At 44.5% G+C, this 24,140-nt stretch overlaps 2 protein-coding genes across 2 annotated transcripts in view; one reads left to right on the forward strand and one right to left on the reverse strand.

Moving 5' to 3' along the window:
* The window catches only part of MRPS5 (mitochondrial ribosomal protein S5), a 1,175,798-nt gene that overhangs the window by 386,527 nt on the left and 765,131 nt on the right, over nt 1-24,140 (reverse strand). The gene's annotated exons all lie outside the window — the stretch shown is intronic.
* LOC135312763 (uncharacterized) overlaps nt 6,542-24,140 on the forward strand; it is a 50,133-nt gene continuing 32,534 nt past the window's right edge. The window contains 4 exon segments of the mRNA XM_064448522.1: nt 6,542-6,568; nt 16,725-16,824; nt 17,265-17,384; nt 23,899-23,998. Coding sequence (XP_064304592.1) covers nt 6,542-6,568; nt 16,725-16,824; nt 17,265-17,384; nt 23,899-23,998 — 347 coding nt within the window.

Here is a 24,140-nt window from a genome sequence, read left to right on the forward strand (position 1 = left end):
TACTACGTAAGGCCTTGCAGCTAATACATAAAATAGCACTAGTGTGAGTTTTGAAACAATTGGGCTAACACTATGCTCTTGGGCAGCACTTACACTGATGAGAACTGTAATATGAGAAAGGGGAAAAAAAAGCTATATTTTTTGAGACCAAAACATGTCAATAGGCCAGATCAGCCGACAGGTATTTTTGTGTTGTTTGTTCATAACAAGTATGGGAGATACCCTCAGGTAAGACAGAAGAGACTTCAGCTGGAGTGGAGGAGGAGGCAACTGGGTATATGTTGCTTAACAGCAGTACCTCTAAGAAGTTAACCTTAACCTTTTGGTCTTATCACTGTTTTCTCTTTGTAATAAACTGTCAGCTTGGCATGTGCCTTTCCAGGTCATGACCTTATTTTTTGTAGGAAGAAGTAGACAATATTGCCTTTGATGCTTTTGTATTCAACACCCTTGCCCAACCTTTCTGTAACTAAAACTATATGCAAAAAAAAAAAATATAAAAAAATGAGTTATCTATCTAAACAAATCTTTCAAGAAAGATTTCTGTAAGATTTCTCCCTATCATTTGTGAAGTGCAAATCCAGAGAGCTTGTGAATGCGAGGATGAGGACATTTGGGTGGAGCAGCGCACATTGTGCTCCACCCACAAAATCCCTGCTGGTTACATTTTTTGGAGTAGGTGGAAAGAGTTCAGATTGACAGGACGGGTTTCCTGCCCTTTGTGGAAGTGCTGGCAGGCAGGCCGGGACTGGCAGTGGGATACCTCTAGGCTTAAGTCACACAGATGTCTCTGAGGTCGGAGTGTGCCCCAGCGCACAGAGATTGTCAGAATGATGCTTAATGAGCAGTTTCCTATCTGTATCATGAGACTGTTCATTAGAAAAATAAACATTACCTAAGCACTCTCTAGATTAAATCTAACCAGTAAAGGTACTGGCCGGGGGTGCGTGTGTGTGTGTGAAAAATACTAAGTATCATATGAAGCCCTAAAATCACCTTACTTGCAGTAAGATTCTGTATCATTGCATGTATTTCTGTGCATTTAAATGTAACTTCAAATTAGAGCATCCTGACCCACTTAATTAGACAGAAGTCCTCTGTAATAATGCTCCTTCAATTGCATTGCTGCATTATGCACAGTCTATGTGAATTCTGCCTCACCCAAGAGTTGATGCTGTACTGTACGAAGTGGAAGGAGAGGTCTCCTTTGCGATATGTTCTCTTTTAACTGTTTGACTCAACTTCCTCTGAAAAATCTCAGTGTTGTCACAAACCACAGTCCCGCACTTCATTGTAAAATAATTATAAAATCACCCAAACCACAGCAGTGTGATGAAGGTTTGCAGCAGCCACTTTCCTTATAAACTGTTCCATTTTCAGAGGGGGGACGAAACCAAGTTAGGGAATCTTGAGAAGAGTTCTTGCTTCATAGTGCTGTGGTATTTAAATTTTTATGTTCAGGCCTCTTTGGTTGGCTGGATTTGCCTTTTTCTTTTCTGAAACCAGCCCTTTCATTACAGTTGAGAAGAACAAATTCCATGAGAGGATGTAGGTAGCAGTGTAGCAGTGCAGGAAGACAAACCAAGCGAGCAAGCGAGGAACCCACCTTGGGAAGCTGTGCTCAGAGCACCTCAGTCCTTTGGCAGTTGCCAGCAGCACAGATAGCAGTTGCTTTCAAGCCCACAGTCGACAGTCAGGTTATTTAATAAAGAGTGGGAAAAGAAAGGTAGATACGTATGAGGGAAACTGGAAGGAAGGAAGGAAGGAAGGAAGGAAGGAAGGAAGGAAGGAAGGAAGGAAGGAAGGAAGGAAGGAAGGAAGGAAGGAAGGAAGGAAGGAAGGAAGGAAGGAAGGAAGGAAGAAAAAAATCTGTGGTTTTCTTTGTCTATTTTAATACTATTTCAGCCTGCTCACCGTAGGCTTTGAACTATATCTAAGCAAATGAATGGTCAGGCATTGGACCAGGCTGCCCAGGGAGGTGGTTAGAGTCGCCATTCCTGGAGGTACTTAAAAGATGTGTAGATGTGGCACCTCAGGGCATGGTTTAGGAGACTTGGTGATGTTGGGTTGACGGTTGGACTTGATGATCCTAGGGGTCTTTTCCAACCTTAATGATTCTATGATTCTCTTCTATGATTCTATGAATAGTTGACAGTGGCAGCTGAAGCACCCTCTATGCCAAAGAGAGAAAGGAACAGTGGCTCAAACAAATCTGTTTTCATCACACACTGTGATCCCTCAGGCTGCTTGCCAAGGAGCATGAAAGCAGTCTTAGAGCAAACCTCCATGAGCAGGCATCCCTCTGCCGGTCTGGCCAGGGAAGGCTGAAGCGTGGTTCTTTTGGCCCTAGCCCAGGCTGCAGTCCTCTCATTGCTTAATGGAGTCAGAGGTTCAGGGAATGTGGATGATCTGGTGGAGTCAGTGGGAACCGTGCTATCCACAGAGAAACGTGAAAATGGCCAACGTTTCCCTAGATCACATAATTCAGACTGAGAGCCCCACAGTCAGTGAAAGAGTGTGCAGTGGCTGATGACTTCAGGACTTTCTTCCCGGCCACTCACAGTTATCTACCTGTTTTAGTGTTTAGACAGCTTTGTGCGTGAAATAAGACACATAATGAGTTGTGTGATAAAGATAATCCAGTATGCTTTAACCATGTTGGTTCTCCTCCAGTTGTGGCCTTCATGGTCAGAATAATGGATCCTTATCCAACAAGTCCAGACCCAGCCCACCTGCTTCCCGTGAAAAGGCCCCTTTGTCAACACTGAGCAAAACCCAGCCGAGTCCTGCGAACACCCGTCAGAATTATGGGGCTTCTTTAGCCAGCAGAAGCAACTCAGGCTCAAACAAAGGAAGTGACAGCAGCCAAGTGACGAGGTAAGTCTTTATTTCAGCATCCTGGTGTTCAGCACACTGACTTACCCTCTCTGCACTCAAATGTGGCATCAGCTGGTTGTCTGGCTTGCCAAAGGGGTCGTGTTGCTCCTCAGCATGGGTGTGACTCTTCATATTGGTGGCTCGACAATCAACAGTGTGCTCTATCCCATGTAAAAGTTTTACTGTTTCAGTACTGTAAAATTCAAGGTTACTTTTAGTCAAAGCACTTTGTAGCTGGTTTTCACTCCAAGGCAGGCTCCTTTCCGTGGTTTCATGCTGTCAGTTCTCATGTGGCTTTCCTGGTTCTTTCACAGAAAGGTCCTTTCTCCTTTGGAGAGAGTTGGGTGGGGTTGTATAGAAAATATTGTATGCTCGGGTGAAAATTCACCCTGCCCGGCCTTAGGTACCTCTGTGTGCAGTTTCCTCTACAGGGAAGAAAACTAATACCTGCGGGAGCATGCGACACGTATTGCAGAGAAGAAATTGTTGTTTCTCTCCCTCCCTTTCTCTCTCTTTCCTCCCACCCCAGGCAACTCAACAGCCAAGCACGTCAGATACACACCTAAAGCTAGATAGGATTAATGTAGGTTTCAGGGTGCTCGGCTTCTTAACTCACATGTGGAGCTGAACTCAGTCTGTACGCTTCCTTACCTGGCTGTGTCTGCAGCTGGGTGCCCTTGCCAATGGCCCAGCTGCCTGCTCTTGGGCACCGTTTTGGGTGAGGAGATGGCTAGGTGTTTTAAAGTTAAATGTCTCATTTGAGGCAATGGCACTGAAAACAAGTATGATAAATAGTAAATTTTGTACTATAGCCACAAATCAGCCCTTTTCTCAAGTACTTTGATTTGCCAGAGGGAGTCACTTGTGTGGACACTGAGGAGCCCAAAATGAGCCAAGCGCCATATCAGTCTATGGGATGTGTTCCTTTTTGCCAGGACTGAAGAACTGTAGGAGTGATGTTATGTGATGGTGTGATGGTTTTTTTCTTTTCAGGCGATCAGGGAAATCTATTTCTTGTGGTCACAATTGCAGCACTAAGCCAGAAAATCCGGAGTGGTATTTGACTCCTCTGCAGCAGAAAGAAGTTACAATACGGCATTTGAAAAAAAAGCTGAAGGAATCCGAGTGCAAAGTTACAGAAAGGTATATTTCACTTCAGAAATAAGACTGGACAAGATTTATTCAGGAGCATTAAGGGATGGGAGTCCTGATCATTTTTACTCTTTTCTTGACCATGTAAAGTTTTCATTAAGAGATTGGAAATATGATCGGGCTGATTAGGTTGTTTTCAGGTATTTAAGGTTTCATTGTGTGCTCACTGAATATGTACCGTGCACTTCCGTTACAAATATGGCTGTCTCTTTTTCCCTTTTTTTGAACTTTCCCGATAGAAGACTTTTAAAGGATAGTTCTTCACCAGCCTACTTTAGCACTGAGACCTTTTATACATAAAAAAGTTCCACCTCGCTCAGAAAATACGACGACAAATGTCCCCCTTTTCCCCTACTGAAAGAAAAGCTCTGCCACAAACTAGTGTGCCCGCTTGTGGTTTTGTTGCTTAGATATGGACTTTTTTGCAGTAGCACTTTGTATGGATGCTAAGCGAAGAAGCAACAATGTACATTACACAGCAACAGATGTTCTCTCTTTTACTAAAGCTGTGCTCTGAGAACTGGCTTTCCAGCACACACAACCCAAGCGGGCACAAAGGGTTGTTTGAATGGAGCCCCAAGGTAGAGTCCCAGGGACCCCTTGGTCCTGCTTTGGGTGGCCCGACATCTGTACCTGTGAGGGCTGGATCTCACGCAGGGGGCCCTTCTCCCCACTTGCTTGCAAGTGAGGGCAGAAGCCTCTGGATCCATGCTGGGCTGGGGGGGTGCAAAGCAAGCCGGGTGCAAAGCAAGCCAGGTGCCTGCAGCCCTGAGCCATCCTGCTGTCTGAGGCCACTGTTGGCTCTGGCTATACGTGACGAGCTGCTGGCAGGCACAGGGGACACACCCAGGCAGCTGTTTGTCATTTCCTCCAGGGTGAGGCAGTAGGTGAGATGTCAAGCGCTGTACTGGTTGGACCTAACCCAGAGGCCACCACTTTCACCTCCAAGTGTCCAGGATCACAGCATAGCCCACAAGGCTGCTGGCTGTGTGGCCAGGTTGGTGACTCCAGCTAGGAATCAGCCAGCGCGTCTTGGCAGCCAGCTGACATCTCTGCCAGTTCTCTCAGAGGTGGCAGCAAATGATGCATGGAGGAATTTGCTTCTTCCTTGGAGCATCTTTGCAGCATAGCCACCCCAGTGAGGTGGAGCCTCACGTTGACTCTTCAACTAGGCAGTCACCAGAAGTGTTACGATATTTTTATTTTGCTCCAGGGAAAGAGAAATCGAAAAGCTCAAAGCTCAGGTGGAACGTATGAAGGAAGACTGGATCGAAGACGAGTGTAATCATGTGGAGATGGAGCTGAGCCTCTTGGAAGCAAGGAGGGAAATTAAAGAACTCAAGCGAGGTATTGAGAGCATGAAGAAGAGCTTGGCTGAGAAAGACAAAAAATTTCAGAAATACTTCCTAGACGTAAGCATTGAAAACAAGAAACTGGAATCTTTGGTGTCGAGCATGGAGATGGCCCTGAAGAGCTCTGTGAGAGATGCGCAGCGCCCAGAGTACACATGTGACTCTGAGGGGAAGCCGTTGTGTACCACGATGCCAGACAGCCCCACCACAGAGGACCAAGCTCTGGAGGAGCTGGCAGGTAGTGGGCTGTTTCTTCATGAGGACACAGCTAACGGGACTGATTTATTTGAAGAGAGTTTGACCACCACAACCTCTGAGTTGAGTGATTCAGCTCCCTCCAATTCTATTGTGAATCAAGAGATGCTTGAAAATGTTCTGGGTGAGAAACTAACTTTTTCCCAGGAGGAGGAGGAGAAAGTCAGAAACATGATGGTGGAGCAGACCATCCAGACTGATGTGGTGCCATATAGCCTAGAAGGGGAGCAGTTCATTCAAAACATGTCCAGAGCTCAGAGCTCAAGATGCCTGTCCTCTAAGCCCGCCTTCTTCCCTGAAGGAATTGGGTCAATTTCTCTTGAAAGCCTCAGTGATTCTGGTATCGTAGTGGACTTAACTCCAGGTGAGCCAAACTCTACCATCCTTTTGTCTCCTGTGACACCTCCATGCAGGAAGGCGGAGCACGGAGTTAATGAAAACCATTTTGTGAAAGAACTTGATTTTACAGAACCTCACGATGATGAAGTCTTTGGGTACGTCAATACTGTTTCTCAGACAGGAATAAAGAAGACATACTGGAGCAGCAGACTCGCCAGCGATCTGGCTGTAGCAGCCCCTGTTGTACCAACTATCATGCGGGCTTTCAGTACTCATGGAGCAGGAACAGATCTCATTTACAGTACTGGAGCGTTGTTTTGCAGTTCTGTCCTAGTCCACCGTTTTGCTCTTGACTATTTGATTTGCCCTATAAATCGGTTTGAAAACATGTTACTTGTTTCAGAATGGAAAAGGTAAAGCCTTTCTACAGGATGTTTGTAACTGGTGTTTTCTGAGAGTACTGCTGCCTACAGAAATAGTCCTCCTGCTCCCAGTCACCATGTTCCCCACCCCCGCACCCCACCGCGCTGGTGTCTTTCTGGTGCCAACATATCTGCACAGTGAACATGACCAGGGAGATCAAGGAGAATACAGTGAGTTCTCTTTCATGTTTGTTTGCTGAATGTTAATTTGTTGTTTGTTAAGCTCAATGAGTTTCCCTGGCTGGTTCACTGGGCAAATATACCAGCACTTTGCACTGGCTCAAGAGTAGCGTGAGACGTGCACGGGAGCAAACGGCCAGAGAAAGGTGGGCTATTTCTTTAGGCGGCACTAACCTAAAACTTTTGTGAAATTACAGTGTTGAGTGACACGGAGACTTGTTCCCGCTAAGGATGTCACACATGTATTCCAGGGAGCATGCTAGTGTTATCCATTCGTTGTCCAAAGAGTCAGTTCAATTTAGAGGTCAACCCCCTATTCCCCAGGCAGTTTCCAGCACATTGTTTGTTCCTGTCTTGTGTAGTGTTCTTCTCAGTTGTACAATTGCTTGAGTGTTTCACTGGTCTTGTGTGTTTACAGGGACTGTAACCAAAAAGGTACTTTGTTGAGAGTCTTGAAACGTGTTAGAAAGATAAGTATAGGTGTAGGTACAATTTGAGTGTTAATGTTGTTTTAAAGTTTTAATGTGTTGGAATGTTGTAGTCATATGAACCCTTTGAAATGTATTGTGCTTTAGCTTATTGTTTATTTAATTGTTTTATTGTAAATTACCTTTATAATCACAAGTTCAATGAAGCCTGTTAGAAATGGTAAATGTGTGAGTGTTTTATTGTAGCAAAGCCATATAAAATAGCCGGTCTCAGCTGAGCTGTTGGCCACAGGCAGAGCTGGCGGAGGCACTGTATCAGGGCATAAGGAACCATCAGGACCCAAAGAACAGAATTCTGCTGAGAAAAACTTCATTACAGCTCCAAGCATAAGCACTCAGGCAGAGAAAAAGGCTCCAGTTGGTCTGTGGACACACATGCCACCTGCATGACTGCACCCATGCTGAGTTAACAAATGCAAGTGCCTAATCTTTAATTCAATGCAATCTTCCAGAAGCTTGTAACTGCTCATTTCTGTGCTGCCAGGAGAGTGTCAGTCTTCCCGGCATGTAACAGAAGTCCAGAATACCTTGTTTAATTAATCTGAGAGCCATGCAGTCTCAGTGTGCCCACCGAGATGCCACTGTGACCATCAAACCACAAATTCTTCCTGTCCAAAACTTGAAATCCGTGCATAGTTCAGAGGAGGGCAATGCCAACCAACAGACAACATAGCGGTGTTTGCCTGCCTCCACCCAACCTTTCAACAACACCTCTGGCCGGTTAAACCTCACTGGCTTCCTGTTCTCCCCTCCAGCAAAGCAAGTGTAATATTTCTCTGTGCAACCCAGAGCAGAAGAAGCCTAGTGAAGCCAGACAACGCCATGCACTGCCCTGCCGCTTTGGGGAAGAATGGAGTTATTAGCCACAAGGAAGGAGGAACAGTTGGCCAGCATGTGGGGAGCATTTGCAACACTCAAGAGGGTGATATGCACCAATGCTTACAGAGGCAATTCAGAGACCTTTTGCATCCTTGTAATGCCTGGGTTCTGAATTACTTGTGTTTGCAACAGATTCCCTAGTGTTCATTAAGCATTTCACTAAGGAAGAGAAATCGAACAGGCATGTTGATGTAACACAGGCTCCAAGAGTTCACAAAGATGAGAAGATGAGAGCGTCTTGCTTCCTCTGCCAGCAACACCCTCTTCCATGCTCACCTACCTTGCTGGGTTCCTGCAGGCCACTTGACTTGCCTTATGACACTACTGCAATACATAGTTGCTGCAAAGTCACTTTCAAAAGCTTTTCTTTTAAGTACCTGGGCACAAGGGCCAAAATTAATAGGTTGGGGGGTGGAGGGGATGGGACTGGAACACATGACACAACATGCCTTATTGCTACTTCAAAGCATGTCTGTTCAAGGCTGAGAGCGCAATATTTTATATGTGATTTTACCATCTTTATCACAATTTTGGGTTTCTCTTTAACAGCCACTATTGTTTAAGTGATCTTTGCTGTGAGTGGTGGTGAAATGGAGCCTAGTTTAGAGGACTAGTTTAGATCTTCAGTTCTAGGAGAGAGATTCACCTGTGACTACGTGGGTGTCTTTTGCAGCAAGCAGGCAACAAAGCAGTATGAACCTACACTTACATTTAAAATGTCAATAGGCTGAACTCATTTCAAACCATGTTTTGGACATGGTCCATGTTTAAGACACAAGGCGCTAACACCAGAATAACGTCAAAATTGCTTCTTGCCCTTAAAAATCTTCTGTCCGCTCAACTCTCATAAGTTATTTACCTATGCTCAGCAAGAGAGTTCCCGTCACATTCCTGATAGAAGTCCGTGCTCTGATCTCTTCCTGAAATACAGCTCGCTTCCAAGCTGCCACCTTTCCTCCTCCATCCTGCAAGCATGTAGACAGCTCAAGGTACCCTTTGTAAGAAGAGGCCTGAAGTACCACGATAAATGCTCCAGTCCCAGACTTTGTGGGACTGGCCTTTGCTCCCCGATCCACAGAGGATATCCCAGTTGTTGTGACAAATGTACCATCTTGATTTTTCCCCATGTAATATTTGGCTTTACTCTTAGTCATGATTCACCTGGATCCTGCTGGTGCTGTATGGAGCAGCTAGGGGAGGACCATTAGCCTCCAAAGAGTTCAATAAAACCTCCTCCTTTTTCTGAGTTGAGAAATTGTTCATACCACACTGGGAAGTCTTGCCTCAAAGTGTGCAGGTGGGGAGGACAAGCAGGGCATAGGTTAAGGGTCAGGTAGCAGGGGGCTGCTTGAATTCATGCTTACAGGGTAGCATAGGAACCAAGTCGGCTCCTTCCCTGGTTGAAGCAACACCTATTGATAATCCCATTATGCATTTCTCTTTCTAATCCAGGCTCAAAGAAGCCTTTCTTTAATATTCAGCTGAAGAGGTACCCAACATGCCTCTCAGCTGCTGAAAACACCCAGGCACAGGCACTGCCCACCGCCTCACCAGAGATTCACCTGCATGCTTACTTAGGTCCACCCACTCACAAGGCTGTTCTTCACTTCTGATCACTTCCTCATTTTGCCTTCTTTCCCCCCCCAAATCAACCACCTCACCTAAATCCCAACCGCTAGAAATGCGCTAAAATTGAAGCACTGTTTTATTTATGTCCTACATGAGCAGAACAGGGGAGCATTTTCCTCCAAAACCCTTCAGACAAATGAACATGGGACATTGCAAACACAAGCAACTATAGCGCAGGAAAACATATGAAACCAATGCATGCTGTTTTGACATACAGACTACTACCTGCGAGAGCACTGTACCCTTTCTGGCATTATGTCAGGACTTGGTAGAGTAGATGGGAGCAATTCCTAGAGCAGTTGTGCTCAAGTACAGGCAGGGAAATGGAGGGAAGAACAGCAAAACAGTGTGAGTACGCAGCAGGAGAGGGCAAAGCAGCGCAGGAGGGCTGATGTGCAGGAGGTGGCAGCACCTAATCGTTTTTAAAACGGCTGAAGGCTCAAAAACACACGAGCATTCTCATGACGCAGTCAGGGGCTTTGTTTCTAACTTCTTAACTAGCCAATGTTTTCTTATTTTTAATAAATAACATCTATTTGCACCTATTTTACATTGTCTCAGAAATAGCAATAGTAAGCACTAAACTAATTTTTTTAGAAAGATGCGATGTCGCTTCCAACCTAAACTAGGCAACAGGTATTAGGTTTCCCTGCCCTGTGTCAGCAATAGGGAAAGAATTATGACATGTGCCTCCTTGCTTCATCAGTGTGGTTGAAAGGACAGACGCGGATTGCTATTAAAGCTTATTCACAGACTTTCTTCTTATCTCCAATCCACCATCAGATACTTTAGAGGTGTGTACTAGGAGCAGATTTGCTTGCCATACTGCTGTTCAGTCCGGACAGGCTGTAGTCATCGATTCTACTCCAGCCAGAACACTTGCGCAGAAGATACACACAAAAGTGCATATTGTTGCTTTCTAAAAGGTGTTTTAAAATTTCACATTTCTCAATGACTTCTTTAATGTCTAAAAATTGCTGTCAAATCAGTTGGTCTGTGCAAGATTTTAAGCAGCATGACAAGCATACTAAATATTTTTTTAAACTTTTCTCCATGACAAAGGCCATTCAGAGTAAGTCTTACTGTCTTTACTTTCTCAAGTACTTCTCTTTTAAGCAGAACTTGTGTCTTACAACGTAGTTAAAAATTCTATTTTTCGAGGCAGAGGTGATCTAGTCCCCCCGCCCCTTCCCGTTCTGTCACAACTTCACAGGACCCTGGATACACAGGGAACCCGTCTCAGGCACAGAATTTGCTGTCCTCGCTCATCTGCCACAAGACAGCCCATGAATTCAGGGATAATAGCATCCGCACAGCAGAAGATGCAGGAGGTATTCACTGAAGTTCTGAGCTGCACATAATGACCACATGGACCCTCCTCCTCCCACACACCTTTCCCTCCAGCAGACATTAACTTTTCTTCTTCATTAAACTACTGTTGTCTTCTACTGCCTATTTACCTTGCACGCTTTTCTGAGAGGAATCCCACTGTAAATACATACAGTAAGTGTACAAAAATGGAACCTGAGAAGTGCTGTTAACTGAACTGAGAATTTTCACACTTAGGTGTATTCACAGGAGGACACCTTTTTTTCAGTTGTACTACCTATGCAACAAGTGTACAGCGTGAGACTTTTTTTCCCCTTAATGTAGGAAGTAGAAGAATTTCTGCTAGAAATACAAATTTACCAATACAAGTAAGCGATTGAATTGCTCCCCTACGTTCACAACATTAGCCTTCATAAGAAAGGAGCAGCACGCACCACTGCTGTGTAGCGATGCCCCTGCTGTTAACCACTGTAGTGTTGTAAAGGGGCATGGTAGCACAGGGGCTGCAGGTGACAAAGTGACAAGAAATCCACTTTTGTGTTCAGCTGTAACTTGTGCTCTACCAGAGCGTACTCTACCAGGAGGACGTTGAGAGTCGTAGGTCACCTTTAACAAGTAATTTTCTTCTGCACGCGTCAATATTATCTCCCATGGAAAAATGTGAAACATTTATAAATACCTTTATGGAAAGGCAAAAGCAGCCATTCTCGATCAGGCAGGAAGCAAAGGGTTCTTTAAAACTGTTTAATTACATGTTTCGGGTAAGCATAGACAATACAGGAGATTTACCACACTCTTAGGTATTTCCATTCTTTTCTCTAGGCTTGAACTATTCATTAAGGATGTCTCTCAATCAACATCCTTGCTCAATCACTTTTGCTGCAAAGAAGGGTGCTGGAATAGGACTATTGCAGGAAACTTCATTCCATCAAGGCATGATTTTCTGTGGGCTTTTTTTCTCCTTTAATAACCACCTACTAGTCTTTGAAGATATTCTGAGAGAACCCTGCCTTCCAAGATGCCCTGAAGAATGCCCTGAAACCAAACGGTTGGAGTCCTAGAAATGCTGAAGCCCTAGAAATACTTAAATCAATACCAATATGTATGTTGTAGAGCTGAAGTTCTCTTTTTCCTTGGCACTGTGCCACTGATGCCTGGTTTGTGTCCGGACGCTTCTACATCAGTTTTGTTTTCTTCTTCTTTCATTAGCCTTTGGGCTTCTTCCCCCATTTTCTTTCGTTGCTGCGCTGCTTCTCTTTTTTTTTTTCCCCTTTCTGCTATCTGTTGTTGTCTGCAATTAAAGAAAATGTGAACTGCTAAAGAACACGAGTCCAATTTTCAGCATACTTTAAGTTCCTGTCAGAAATGGGTTATAATTCATAATTTGCCCAAATATTTTACAATCTAAAAGCCACTCAGCTCTCAAGGATTCAGTGTGTCAGGGAGAACGTAGGACAGTTGTAAGGCCCAGAGCTATTTAGACAAATCTAATGCTTCAAGTAACAATACTACCTGTCTTTTTCAAAATCAGACCAAAACAATTTGACTTGCCTAGGACATTGGCTTGTGTCCCTCCTTCCCCTCAGCAGAGGCATCAGAAGCTATCCTCTTTGTAATGCAAGTACTACAAACATTTTCTTCATGATCAGATGAGATGACAACTTCTAATGTTCCTTTTCATGTATTCAGCATCTGTGTTGTATTCTATTGCTCAGTACAGATAGAAACAATAGCCTTTAAGGAAAAAAAAATTAAAGTCTACGGTTGTATATCCTTTTAGCATTATTTCTTATCACTGCTATAAAACCCCAGACACCATTACCTGCTAGCTCAGAGAATCTGTCGACAGAAATAGGTTTCTAATTTCAACAAATACATGGCTGACTAGAGCAAAGGAAAAAAGTAACCCCCAAATCCACTTGTTTTATTCCCCACTTCAGCTAGAACACATCACTGAGTGGCACTGGGGTAACAACTGGATCCATACTCCAAGTGCCACGTTGCAGCTCTCTCCTCGATTGCATAAGTAGTAACAGAATGATGTTAGGAGGTCGCTCCGGCTTCGCATTCAGTTTATTAGATTAGAAAAATCTGTCAAGCTGCTTGCAAGAGGACTTAAAAATAAAAGTGAAGCTTCATTAGTTTGAAAAGGTGAAATTTAACACAGATTCGGTAAGAATAAAGATGTGCTTATTAAAAGAGAATCAAGAATTCTCATTGACAAGGCCGAAAGGAGTTAACTTTCAACATGCCTAAACTACCCGTGCGCATCCACATCAGTGTGTAAAATGCAGAGAATTAAAAGCTGTCATCACTGGATGCAGCCGTGTCTGGTAGATGCCAACTATGGACAAACTGGACACACAAAACTTAGAAGTATTTGAGGTACAAAGGCTTCATATTATCTTTGGACTGGGCAGGACAGGAGAGGGACTGCACTTATTCAGTACCTTCACGGTTTCCCTTCATTGATTATTAATGGCCAGAAGTTTCCCTGTGCTCTGTTAAGCTGCTCTGCTGTCTGTCATGGAAGAATGAAATTAGTAATTTGCATCAGGATCTACCTCCCAAGTTAACGGAATTCCCAAGGGTGTTTTTGAGGTGATGACCCACTGTTGTACATTCCACCAGAAGGCCAGATAGGTGACAGTGCTGTCAGTCTAGCATATGCAGAGTAATAATGTTTGCCACTTTACAGTAGCAGATTTTTGTATGTTCCCTGCACCTCTGAACCGATGCAGAAAGGAAGACGGTATATGCGCGCTAGCCTGCATGTAAAGGCAGCGGTATTCCAAAAAGCCACATGAGGCGTTAAGCAGTGCTGCTATTCATTTGCAATTGTGAAGTGAGGACAGTCACAGCAGATCATGTTTCTGCCCCACCCTATAAACTGCACAACACACAACTCCTCTGCACAGAGAGGTGGTTTCCATGCACTCCGCTGGCTGAGTGATTTTATTGGACTTCAGTAGCATCCAGATGAGAGGAGACCTTCACATTACCTCAGACAGAGGAACTGAAGTCACTGAAAAATAAATACAAGCAATAAATACAACCACAAAGTGATTACCCTTTCACTGCTCTTTTACTTGGTCATTATTCCAAACATTGATCTCTATTCCAAACCATCTATGCGTATTCAACATAAAGCTACGAACTTTCAGGCTCAGAAAAGGTTTCGTTTCTCAATAAAGAGGCACCTATGATGAACTACAGCCACATGTGACTCATTCTTTCTGGGTTCCAAAGCAAGAATTTGAGCGGAGTTTGGATGGAATGATGCAAGCTGTTTAAACCAGGGAAGTATTCATTCCTGATGTCAGCCTTGCTTTGCATTCCTAACACAATTTATGCCCGGGAAAACCCAACTCATTGGTTAACAGAACACTAATTATAAGCACTGTTAGCACACCGTTAGCAGACCTTCTTATTCCAGCGTGGTTTTACTTACTGTAGACCTACTGAATAACTGTTAGAAGAACGACTTCATACTATTCTTTTACTTCAACACGATTATAAATGTACAAAAAACATCTTCACACACGAGACATTTTATACAGTGCTGCTTATTCAGCCAAAGAGCATTTAGCTTCACTGTTCCTGTTGGGAAAAAAAATAAATTTGTTGGCATTTAGAAAGTCTAAAGGTGCAGATAGGTATCTACAATTTGCAGAAGCAACCAAGTTCTAACTAACTTCAATTAACTGAAAATCCAGTTTAAAGGAAAATCCAGTTTATCGTCCACTAGGTTGATCACTGCCTGGAAAATCTGGGTGCATCTCAGCCCAGAATCTGCTGGGGAGTGGGGAAGAAAGAGACTACAGGAACTTTGCAGGCACTAGTAGCCTACTGCTCAGCACTGTCTTCCAGAACGCTTTGGTCTCCAGGAAGCCATATTGGGCTTATTTCAACTGCTGCACATACATACCAAGCCACCAGAGAAAAGGTCACAGGCTATAGTCTTCCCTGTTACTTAACGGAACACAGCCCTCCATTACTACACAAAAATGGTTCCAGTCTAAGACACTTCCAGATATTAACTGAGCACCAATAGGTACCCAGACACGGGCAGCTAAGGGAGATCCTTACTTTCTCTGCACATGGATTTCATTCTCAATAAGCACTGCTGGAGTAGAGTCAGCATTAAAACGGCTGCAGGCTCAAAAAAGCATGTATTTTTGTTCTTAAAAACTCGGATCACAGAAACATCTCCTGTGTCTAGTTTAAACGAGTTGAAGATGTTGTTGTGTCAGCTTGAGGGTTTCTAATGTTATTTTTAACTCTTTCAGAGGGAAATGAGCGCGCACATGTCACCCTCCGTGAGCGAGGATGCCGTGCCCAGGCTGAAGCCCGCGCTAACCTCGAAGCTTGCATCCCGGAGTTGAGCACAGAGAGGCGTCACCCTGTGAAGGCTTGGTGTGTTGTAGCAGTTGGTGCTGTGAGGCCTGGCGGCTGGCAGCAGGGGGGAAGCGGCTGCTGGGGGTGCCCTCATTTGCATAGCCCAGCCCCCTCCGCGTGCATCGGAACGCCTGGGTCCCCCCCGTGGCAGTTTTTGACCGGTCCCTGCCAGTTGGGTCAACGGACCCAGCGCAGGCGGCGGATCCCGCTGGGGCTCCTCTGCCTGGGGTAAATCCCTCGGTATTTGTGATTCAGGAGAGGTGAAAACCGAATCTACGGGTCTCCTTGGACAACCTTCAGGAGCTGTGGGCTGCAGATGGGGGGGCGCCCCCCTTGTCTGCCCCAGTGACTGGTCCCATTGCTGATCAGAAGTGGAACAGCTTTAACAGGTGAATCTGCCGTTTCTCTCCTGGCCGTTGTGGGAGCTGTTTCGGGGGTGAGGGAGTACCTTGAACTCACTGGTTATATTGACGAACTCTTGGTTGCCTAAATATGGGACCGAGGCTGGCTCAGACATGGGTGTCTACATTAGAGACATCCATGCTTAGTCAGATGAATCCCACCCCGGTCTCCTGTGTTCCTCATCAGGTCTATGGCAGCTCTGCTGTTAGCCTTTACTGAAGCCAAGTACGGTTTCTGTCTCTTTTCTTTTTCTTTTTTTTTTTTTCTTTTTTTTTTTTTTATGTTTGTTTTGTTTTGTTTTGTTTTGTTTTGTTTAACAGAAAGGAAACCCAGTCTTAGACATTCATTTGCGGAAGAAAGTTTGTGTTTGAAGATCACACTTGGATCTTCAAGTAAGTCTAATTAGATGCCTTTTCCTCTCCTGTTCATCCCTGATAGGCTTGGGCACTGTCCATTTGTCCTGTTTCTGAGGACCGCTGCCCAAGGCAGCTAGCATTGCACATGGACAGCCTGTATCTCCCGTTGCACCGTGAATTTTGTTAGCAGGAGCGAAGAATTTTTAGGGTATAAGCTAACTGAATTGCACTGAAGTGAAAAAAGTGCTGTGTAACTTCCAAGAGATAAGAACGGAATATAATTGGAAGACAAATATTTTGAGCAAAAGATGCTGAAAAAGCATCTTTGAAAAATTATTAGCATAGCGCTATGGTTTTTTATTTAGGATTTTTATATGTTTTAGATTTAGAGTTTGAATTTCAACAAATTGAGTTGAATTGGTGTGGATAACATATTCAAAGGGCCACGTATTTCTTTCAAAGAAGAATAAACAAAGTAGCACCTACAAAGACTGTTTTGGCTTTCAAGTGTTTTGTATTTTTGAACCCAAATCTGCCAGTTCCTGTTAAATTAAAGTGTTCTAGAAAAATGTCACAGATTGTATGATCCACCCTTTCTAAAAAATTATTGTTGATGTTGCTTGGTTGGGCTGAGGCCCCTCAAGACATATATCTCCTTTTGTTCAGAAGACTCTCAGGCTGCAGCAGGCACCCAGACATCACAGAGATAATAGAGGATCCCGAAAAGAAGTCAGCAAGTTACAAAGGAGGAATGGGCAAGTAAAAGGCGAAAGCCTGAATCCCATCTGTCCTAAGCAATGATGTGCTCAGCTCTGGGCTGGTGGCACAGGCCACCTACAATTCAGGGTCTCGGGCACAAATCTTGCGCACTTAGGTGCTTACGTCCTTCCTCACAAAGGAAAAGAACATTAAAAGGAGATGCCTGTTACTTAGTTCAGTAAAGGGAAAAGAAACTTCTACTTAGATCTGTTTGCCTCTTTTGGAGGCTGGACTTGAGCACAAAGGAGACGAGTGCCCTAGTAGCAGGCTGCTGAGCAGGCTGAGGGGATGCAGGGAGTCTGCTCCCAGGGAAGCTCTTCCACTTTGTATAATCTAGTTACTCTTTTATTGGGGGTTTGAAGCCAAGTACCCAGCAGGCACACCATAACTCTTCTCTCTCTCTCTCTCTCTCTCTCTGGCCCATTAATTGTCCTGATACCACTCCAGATCTCCTGAAAGTGGGACGCCAACTGTTAAAGGGAGATTCTCGCCTCAGGATGCCTGCAACCTCAAGCTCAGCCTTGCGCGTGGTCCGTGAGAAAGCCACGGCTCCAACTGCAAATCTGAGTAAGTAGGGGATGCAGATATGGGACTTTTGCAGGGAGCGCCTCAGCCGCTGGGCTGTTGGACAAGGTGAGACCTGTACCAGCCAATTCACCTTTTAGTGCCAAATGCCTTTTGATAGAGATGCAGGTCTCCTGGGGACTGTGGGGACATGCTCCTCCTCCATCGGGAAAAGATGGCTGAGCTCCTGGCGTAAGAAGGGCACTGAGGTTTAGAGGTCAGAGTTGAGGCAGGTATGCAAGATGGCAAGAGCAGTGATCTTTAGTAAAAAAAAAGTTGGCAGAATACGGTGTGACCGCAAACCCTCAAGGATTAATAGGCTGAAAAAGCACAGGCTTCATGTCTGTCCTTAGTGTTCCTTAATGCTAAGAGTGCTACTGGGGGGAAAAACAAGCAAATGACAGCAGTCGTAACTTGACATTCATTGCTTTGAGACCCACCTTGTCTTTCTTTAGAACTATAGAAATATAGTTTAGGCAACCAATCAATATACTGGGTAGGGTTTTACTGTTCGTTTCAGTAGATGGCACTTGATCTCTATTATTTTTTTGTAATAATTTCAAGGTGTGCGTTACAGTAAATGTTTGGCTAGCTTTATGACAAATTTTGCTTTTGATCCTGGGATTGCAGGGCTGCTTAGTTAGTTACCTCTCGCATATGTTTCTCATTCTGGTGGTTTTCTCTTCCCTGTTGAAAACAGGTAAAACTGATTTAAAATGTTTTATGCACATTATAATGAAAACCATGTGCCTTCTATTAAGGGTGATTGTGCAAAAGCTTTCAGCTGAATCAGGTTTAGCATGTGATTTCATGTGTTTGCATATATGCTGTGGACACATACCTGCAGCATTTGCTGCTGTGAATGCATGCCTGCGGGGTTTGTTGCTGTGCACCAGCCAGCCTCTCTCCTCCTTGTGCATTGGAACCAGATTTAGGAGATGTGTTGAAGAGGCCTCTGAAAGCCCTTTGTTAAACTTCTGCCACCAACATAACGGGACGGCTGGCATGTTGACCTAGTCTATGACGGAGTTCACTCCCTTTCTGTGTCCTGTTAAGTCATCCCTGCCAAAGATGATGTTTTCCAGCTTCTAAAAGTACTTCTGACCAGCCTATTCATTTCTATTCAAGCAGACCAGGTAGTACTGCCAGGTATATGAGAAAACTCCTGAGGTGACACCACATGCTTCCTTATTAAAGACTTGTCCGTAGGTGGATTTACACATCACAGAGGTTTTTCCAAAACTGTCATATACAAGTTGAGTATCATGTTATACATCTATTGGTATTCCTTGAACCTCCAGTCTCAATGTTTCTAATGAGGTTGGAGTAGCAAAGTAGCATCCTTCCATCTCTGATCGAAAGAGCCTTTTGGTTTGAACAGAAAGATAAGTTGTCCAGACTGTTGTCTTCTCCGTGAACATGTGTTCCCCCAGCAAAGGTCATTTCAGGATGAGGAGGGAAAATTGCTGGCAGCTGTTCTAAAGTGGTGTTAGAAGAGCTCAAACTGCATATAGAATCACAAAAAAGAATTAGGTCAGGCTAATTTCCGTACGAAGAATCTCTGTAAGGTATATAAAGCAGGAAAAAAACCCCACCTTGTAATGCTCTTTGTCTGTTCCAACATCTGCTCGTGGCTGCTCTGCAAATCCATGAATTAAAAACAATGAAGAAAAATGCTGGCTCAGGATACAGTGATATGCAGAGTCTACATGATGGCTCTCAGCCAATCTCAGTAATTAGTTTGTAGTGACTGTTTTTAGAGATGAGCTTGACTGACTGTGGTTTCACGGCATACACAAGCCACATTCCGTATTTATTTGGAGATCTGCAGTGCTTATACTTTGCATGAATGCAGCTCAGATTACTACCAAAGCTATAGTATTTAGATGAGATTGGAAAACTGCTTAATGAGATAAATTTTGATTATTTGATAACAAACTTTCTTCCAAAGTAAGAAAAGTAGGTGAACTAGATGAGCAAAAATCAAGATGCATAATTAGTTCAGATCACACAACCAGCAGTATGAATTGAGGGGGTCAAGTAAAATCAAGTTTAGATCTAAATGCAGGGAAGCAGGATCTGCGTTGAAGTTCTTCCCCAAAGTCTTCTGCCTGGCATTGAGCTGGAAGTCTCCTCACCCAGCAGGTTTGAACAGTTGATGGTCACCCACACTGAAAGTTTTGCTCCACGTCTTCTCTGACTGCATGTTTGCCAGCTGCCAATTTATCAGCCGTTACTGCGCTGTGCAATCAGCTGCAACGTGATTAACAGATCTGTCTGATGAGAGGGCACAGGCAAGCAGTCAGGTAGATGTCCACCCAAGAGTGATAAGTGATAGCTTCTTTGGCCAGCGCAGTGGGATAGGGGAGGGGATGCTGATGCCAGGCATTGCTGTGCTCAGGTTCTCACTGTCATTCTGGGAGCACAACTTGCAAGTCTGCGCTTGATGACTAAACTGCATATACAATAAGAGGGGGTGGTTAGGTACTACAATCCAAGATTCACAGCAGAGAGCATGCCAGGCAGGAACGCACCTCTACCAGTCCACAGGAGAGGCCAGAGAGGCGTGCCCGTCTCCCAGATTTGGCCACCTACTTGTACCCTGCTTGCGCCCATGCACGTGCCTCACATTCACTCTGAACCTCTGTACCAGAGCCAGACCACCTCTGTGAGTGCCAGCAACCAGCACGTTTCATTGCTTTGAACTATGGCCAGCACTGGTGCTACCACCCACCCTGTTCTGTGTGGCAGCTGCGCAAGTAGAGGTCAGGGAAAAGATCTGAGTTCAGTGCCCTCCTTAGACCAAAGGAGTTCAAATCCACACCTCTCACAAGAGTTCTGAACCACTGCAACCTACAGAGCATCATCAGCTTCCTCCACTGGCTTTAGACCTCGGGGTAGTAGAGGGTATCTGTCGGACACGGGCAGCGGCAGAGCACATGGGAGCAGCTTCTCTGTCACACAAAGAATAGAGCAGTCTACGTGGAGGAGAGTCCTGATCCTTGCTCCCAGGATTATATCTGCATTTACGCAGTTACTGTTGGATGTGAAATTTATAGCAAAGTGCAAGGCAAGAGTCTCATGTATAGTAATAGTAAATCGCATAGTAAGTCAAAGGCCAGGGACTGGAACAAAAACACGCTGCCAGCTGAGCTTGACACTGTGAATTGAGTGCATTCCCTGCTGGCAGCCTTTGCCCTCAACATGGGTCATTTTTTAAAGGGTGTTATCTGAAGAAAAGCCGGAAATGCTGAAGCAAGACTTCATCACTTCTGTGCAGCTTCTTTTTCTTACATTTGTTCGTGCATGTGAGCAGTCTGGTGTTCTTTCCTAGATTGCTTGTGGTGTACAAAAACAATCTTGCAGGAACAACCCCGTATTAAATAGAAAAGAAGTAGCATTAATGTTTCCTGGAAATATTACTGCTTATGCTGTTAAAGATTGAAAGTGGAGATGTAGCTGTGAGTTAAAAGTTTTAAGATAAATTAAACTTAGTCTTTTAAAAATACAGATTCTTTCAATAAAGGGCATTACAACTGAATTATCTCTACTTTTCCAGCTGTTTCTAACGGCTTTGCTGGAAGTTCTTATGCAGTCAGGCCCCCTCTCTTCCCTTGGGGTCTCTAAATAAAGCTATCTACAGGGACAGCACGCTACTTATTCCTCCATCAGCTGCACTGGAGTGGTGAACTTATATTTTTTTGTGTTTTCGTCTCTTTGCTGTGTAACAGGATGCTTTTGAAGGCACAGAAGCTCAGCAAATTGAAGTGCTTTACATTCTGAGGACAAGCTGTCTCTGTCAGCGCTGTTTCATTTACAGCTCTGTTTCACTGGGTGACTATATGCAAACCTAGCATCAAGAATGATTTTTATATCTATATATACACACACATAGATATATATTAAGAGGTCATGTTTATGGAGTCAGAAGATAGGTAGTTCTGTGGTTTCTATACTTTGGCAGCTATGAAAGAGTGGTGAAGTTGCAAATAAGAAAGACTTACACCAAAAGTCTAAATTAGCTTAAAAGATTTACTAAACTCAGATGCATCCTGAGTTTTAGGAATCCAGTTCTGCTCAGCTGTCAGTGTTCCTGTCACAGATATTACTTACACTTCTTCCTTTTTTCTATGTTGTAACCTTACCATTTAGATAGCACATGGACAATCAAATGCACACAGGAAAGTTTGAGCTTTATTCTTATAGAAGGAAAAATATTACATGCTCAAGTGCAAGCAAAATTTGACTTTTGAGGCCAGAAGACCATGCCACAAGGTATCCAACCATCTGTAATGGCTATAAATAGCAGACTGGGATGCTATACTCCAGGCATGCATGTACGGTTGTTGTGTGGCTCTGTGTAAGAAATGTATATACTGGCTCCATAGACATAGGTACGTATGTGATGGGGTTGCATACTGTCCTGGCAGACCAAGTATACCTAAGCTGTTCTACCTTGCCCAGCCAATTGCAGTGCTGTGGCAGGATGGTGTTAGCTCCCTAAGCAGTGGTCCTCCAACCCATGGGGCAGATGTGCACACACGTCTGACGTACCGTCACTGCCTTTTCTGCCTCTGCCTGGGTTGTGCCAGCTGGCACTGCCTGCGCTCCTCATCGTGGGCAGCACAGCATGCAGTCGTGGGGTTGCAGGCTCCCCTCTCCCCTCCATGTCAGCTAGAGCTAGGTGACTGTAGTGGTGCTGTCAGGGCAGCAAGGAGGCTAAAAGGCAGTGCAGAAAGCATGATGCTGTTTGCAGCACTCTCTTAGCTCAGTGCCGTTGCCCACTGAGCAATAAAGTGCAGGGACAGCACTTGATACTGCACTATTTCACTCCAGTGTCTTGCAGGCAAGAAGCAATCCTGGAAAACGTTGCAGCACTTTGTTGGCCATCGCTGTGTTGTTCTTCCCGTTGCACAGAGCGGTGCACAGCTCTGCTCCTAGGGAGTGGGTGTGCTGCTGCTTGTAGCCTGCTGCAAGGTGGGCTGGGGCCAGAGTGACGGGCCTCTCAGTGTTGGATGCCATTACGTGTGGCATGAGCGTTTCCGTCAGAGCATGGTGCCAAGTTGTCTTGCCTGCCAGCACTGTGACACTGAGTGGCTGCAGCATGGAAATATATGTATGAATGAATTTCAAATGAGAAATTCATGATGACTGAATATGTGGTATCCTTTGTGGGAAATGGTGGGTAAGACACTCCTCTTAGTCAGGGGAGTCTCAGATCAGGGCAAAACAAGTGTTATAGCCAGTTCAGGCAAAAGAAATGGTTTTTGAGAAACGGCAGCCTCTTTCATGGTTAATGCTGCTGAGGTGGGTTGTTCTGGGACTTAGATGTGTGAGCTTTCGCAATCACATTGTCACAGCAACAAAAGTAGTCAACTGGGGTACAAGACGTGCACATCACCATCAGTTCTGCAAAGGATTTAAGAACGACTGTGCAGCTGAAGGTTTATCCACCCCAGTGGGGGATGATGGTATCTGCAGATGCATCATGGAAAATATAGCAAAAATGGGGTTCATGGTAAGTCTGCAGCTGCTGGCTGGGGGTGTCTGTGCGTGAGACGGCGCCCAGAAATTCTCAGGTGAGAGATGCTCCCCCTGACCAGCTGTTTAAAGGCTGTTGGAAAGTTATTTCCATTCCCTCAGATTAAAGTCATCGTACAATATTGTGGCTTTGCAGTGTAAGGCCCAGATATGGCTTTGGACATCTGCCATTTGAGTGACAGACTGAAAAAAATCCTAACTTTAGGGTGGGTATTTTTCCAGGTGATAAGACTTTCTTAGTGGCTCTACCTACTACTGATTGTAGCAAAATGAAAGCGGTTTTCCCTGTACATGCCAGGGCTTGGGAAATAAAAGCTGTGATCCATAGAAAGTCAGAAATCAGGTAGATGGCTTAACACCCCAGAAGCACTTGAGAGCCGCGCGTGATTATTGGACTGATTTAAGGCTATTAGAACTGCTTTACTGTCCTTCTGTGTGCCACGAGAACCTGCATATGTGTGTACATACGCAGACGCATATACCCTATTAGCCTATACACATGTATATGTACATATGCATGTATGTGTACATCGTCTCAGAGACCAAAATGGAAGCGGCTTTTCCCCCAGCGCGTAGTGTTTTCCTATGGTTTAAAGCAAGCGAAATCTACAGTTACAGTTGTGTGCTGCTGCAGGAGCCATGTGAGCAGCCTGATTCTTGTATTGACGGCTGTAAGAAAGCAAACAGGTGGTCACAACAAATGTTCCTAGCCGTGTCCTAAAAGGGCTTCTTTAGTGTGAGGGGTTTGTGTCCAAATGGTTTTTCTCTGCTCTTGTTTAAGTGCCACTTCTGAAGAAATGCTGCAAATCCAGAACAAATCACGTGCTTGACATCAGGGTTGTTGGAAAATTCATGCAACTGCTAAAATTCACACAGGATGGGCAAAGGGATGATGCTTGTTGTTCATCGTGATTTTTAAAACAGCCTTTGAGTTATGATTTCCACTGTGTTTTTACTCGTCCCTTTTCTTTTCCAGGGATTAAAACCAATTTTAGCTCTTCAAGCAACACAGGCTGTACCTCAGTGCCTGAAGCCCATGTGTCGGCTGCTGGAAGCAAAAGGTCTTTTTCTCACAAGTAAGCAAAGCCATTTTTCCTGAAGAGTGAGAGAGTTGCTAGTGCAGAGATAGACTACTACGTAAGGCCTTGCAGCTAATACATAAAATAGCACTAGTGTGAGTTTTGAAACAATTGGGCTAACACTATGCTCTTGGGCAGC

This window comes from Phalacrocorax carbo, chromosome 3 (genome assembly GCF_963921805.1).
Source record: "Phalacrocorax carbo chromosome 3, bPhaCar2.1, whole genome shotgun sequence".
Classification (NCBI taxonomy): domain Eukaryota; kingdom Metazoa; phylum Chordata; class Aves; order Suliformes; family Phalacrocoracidae; genus Phalacrocorax; species Phalacrocorax carbo.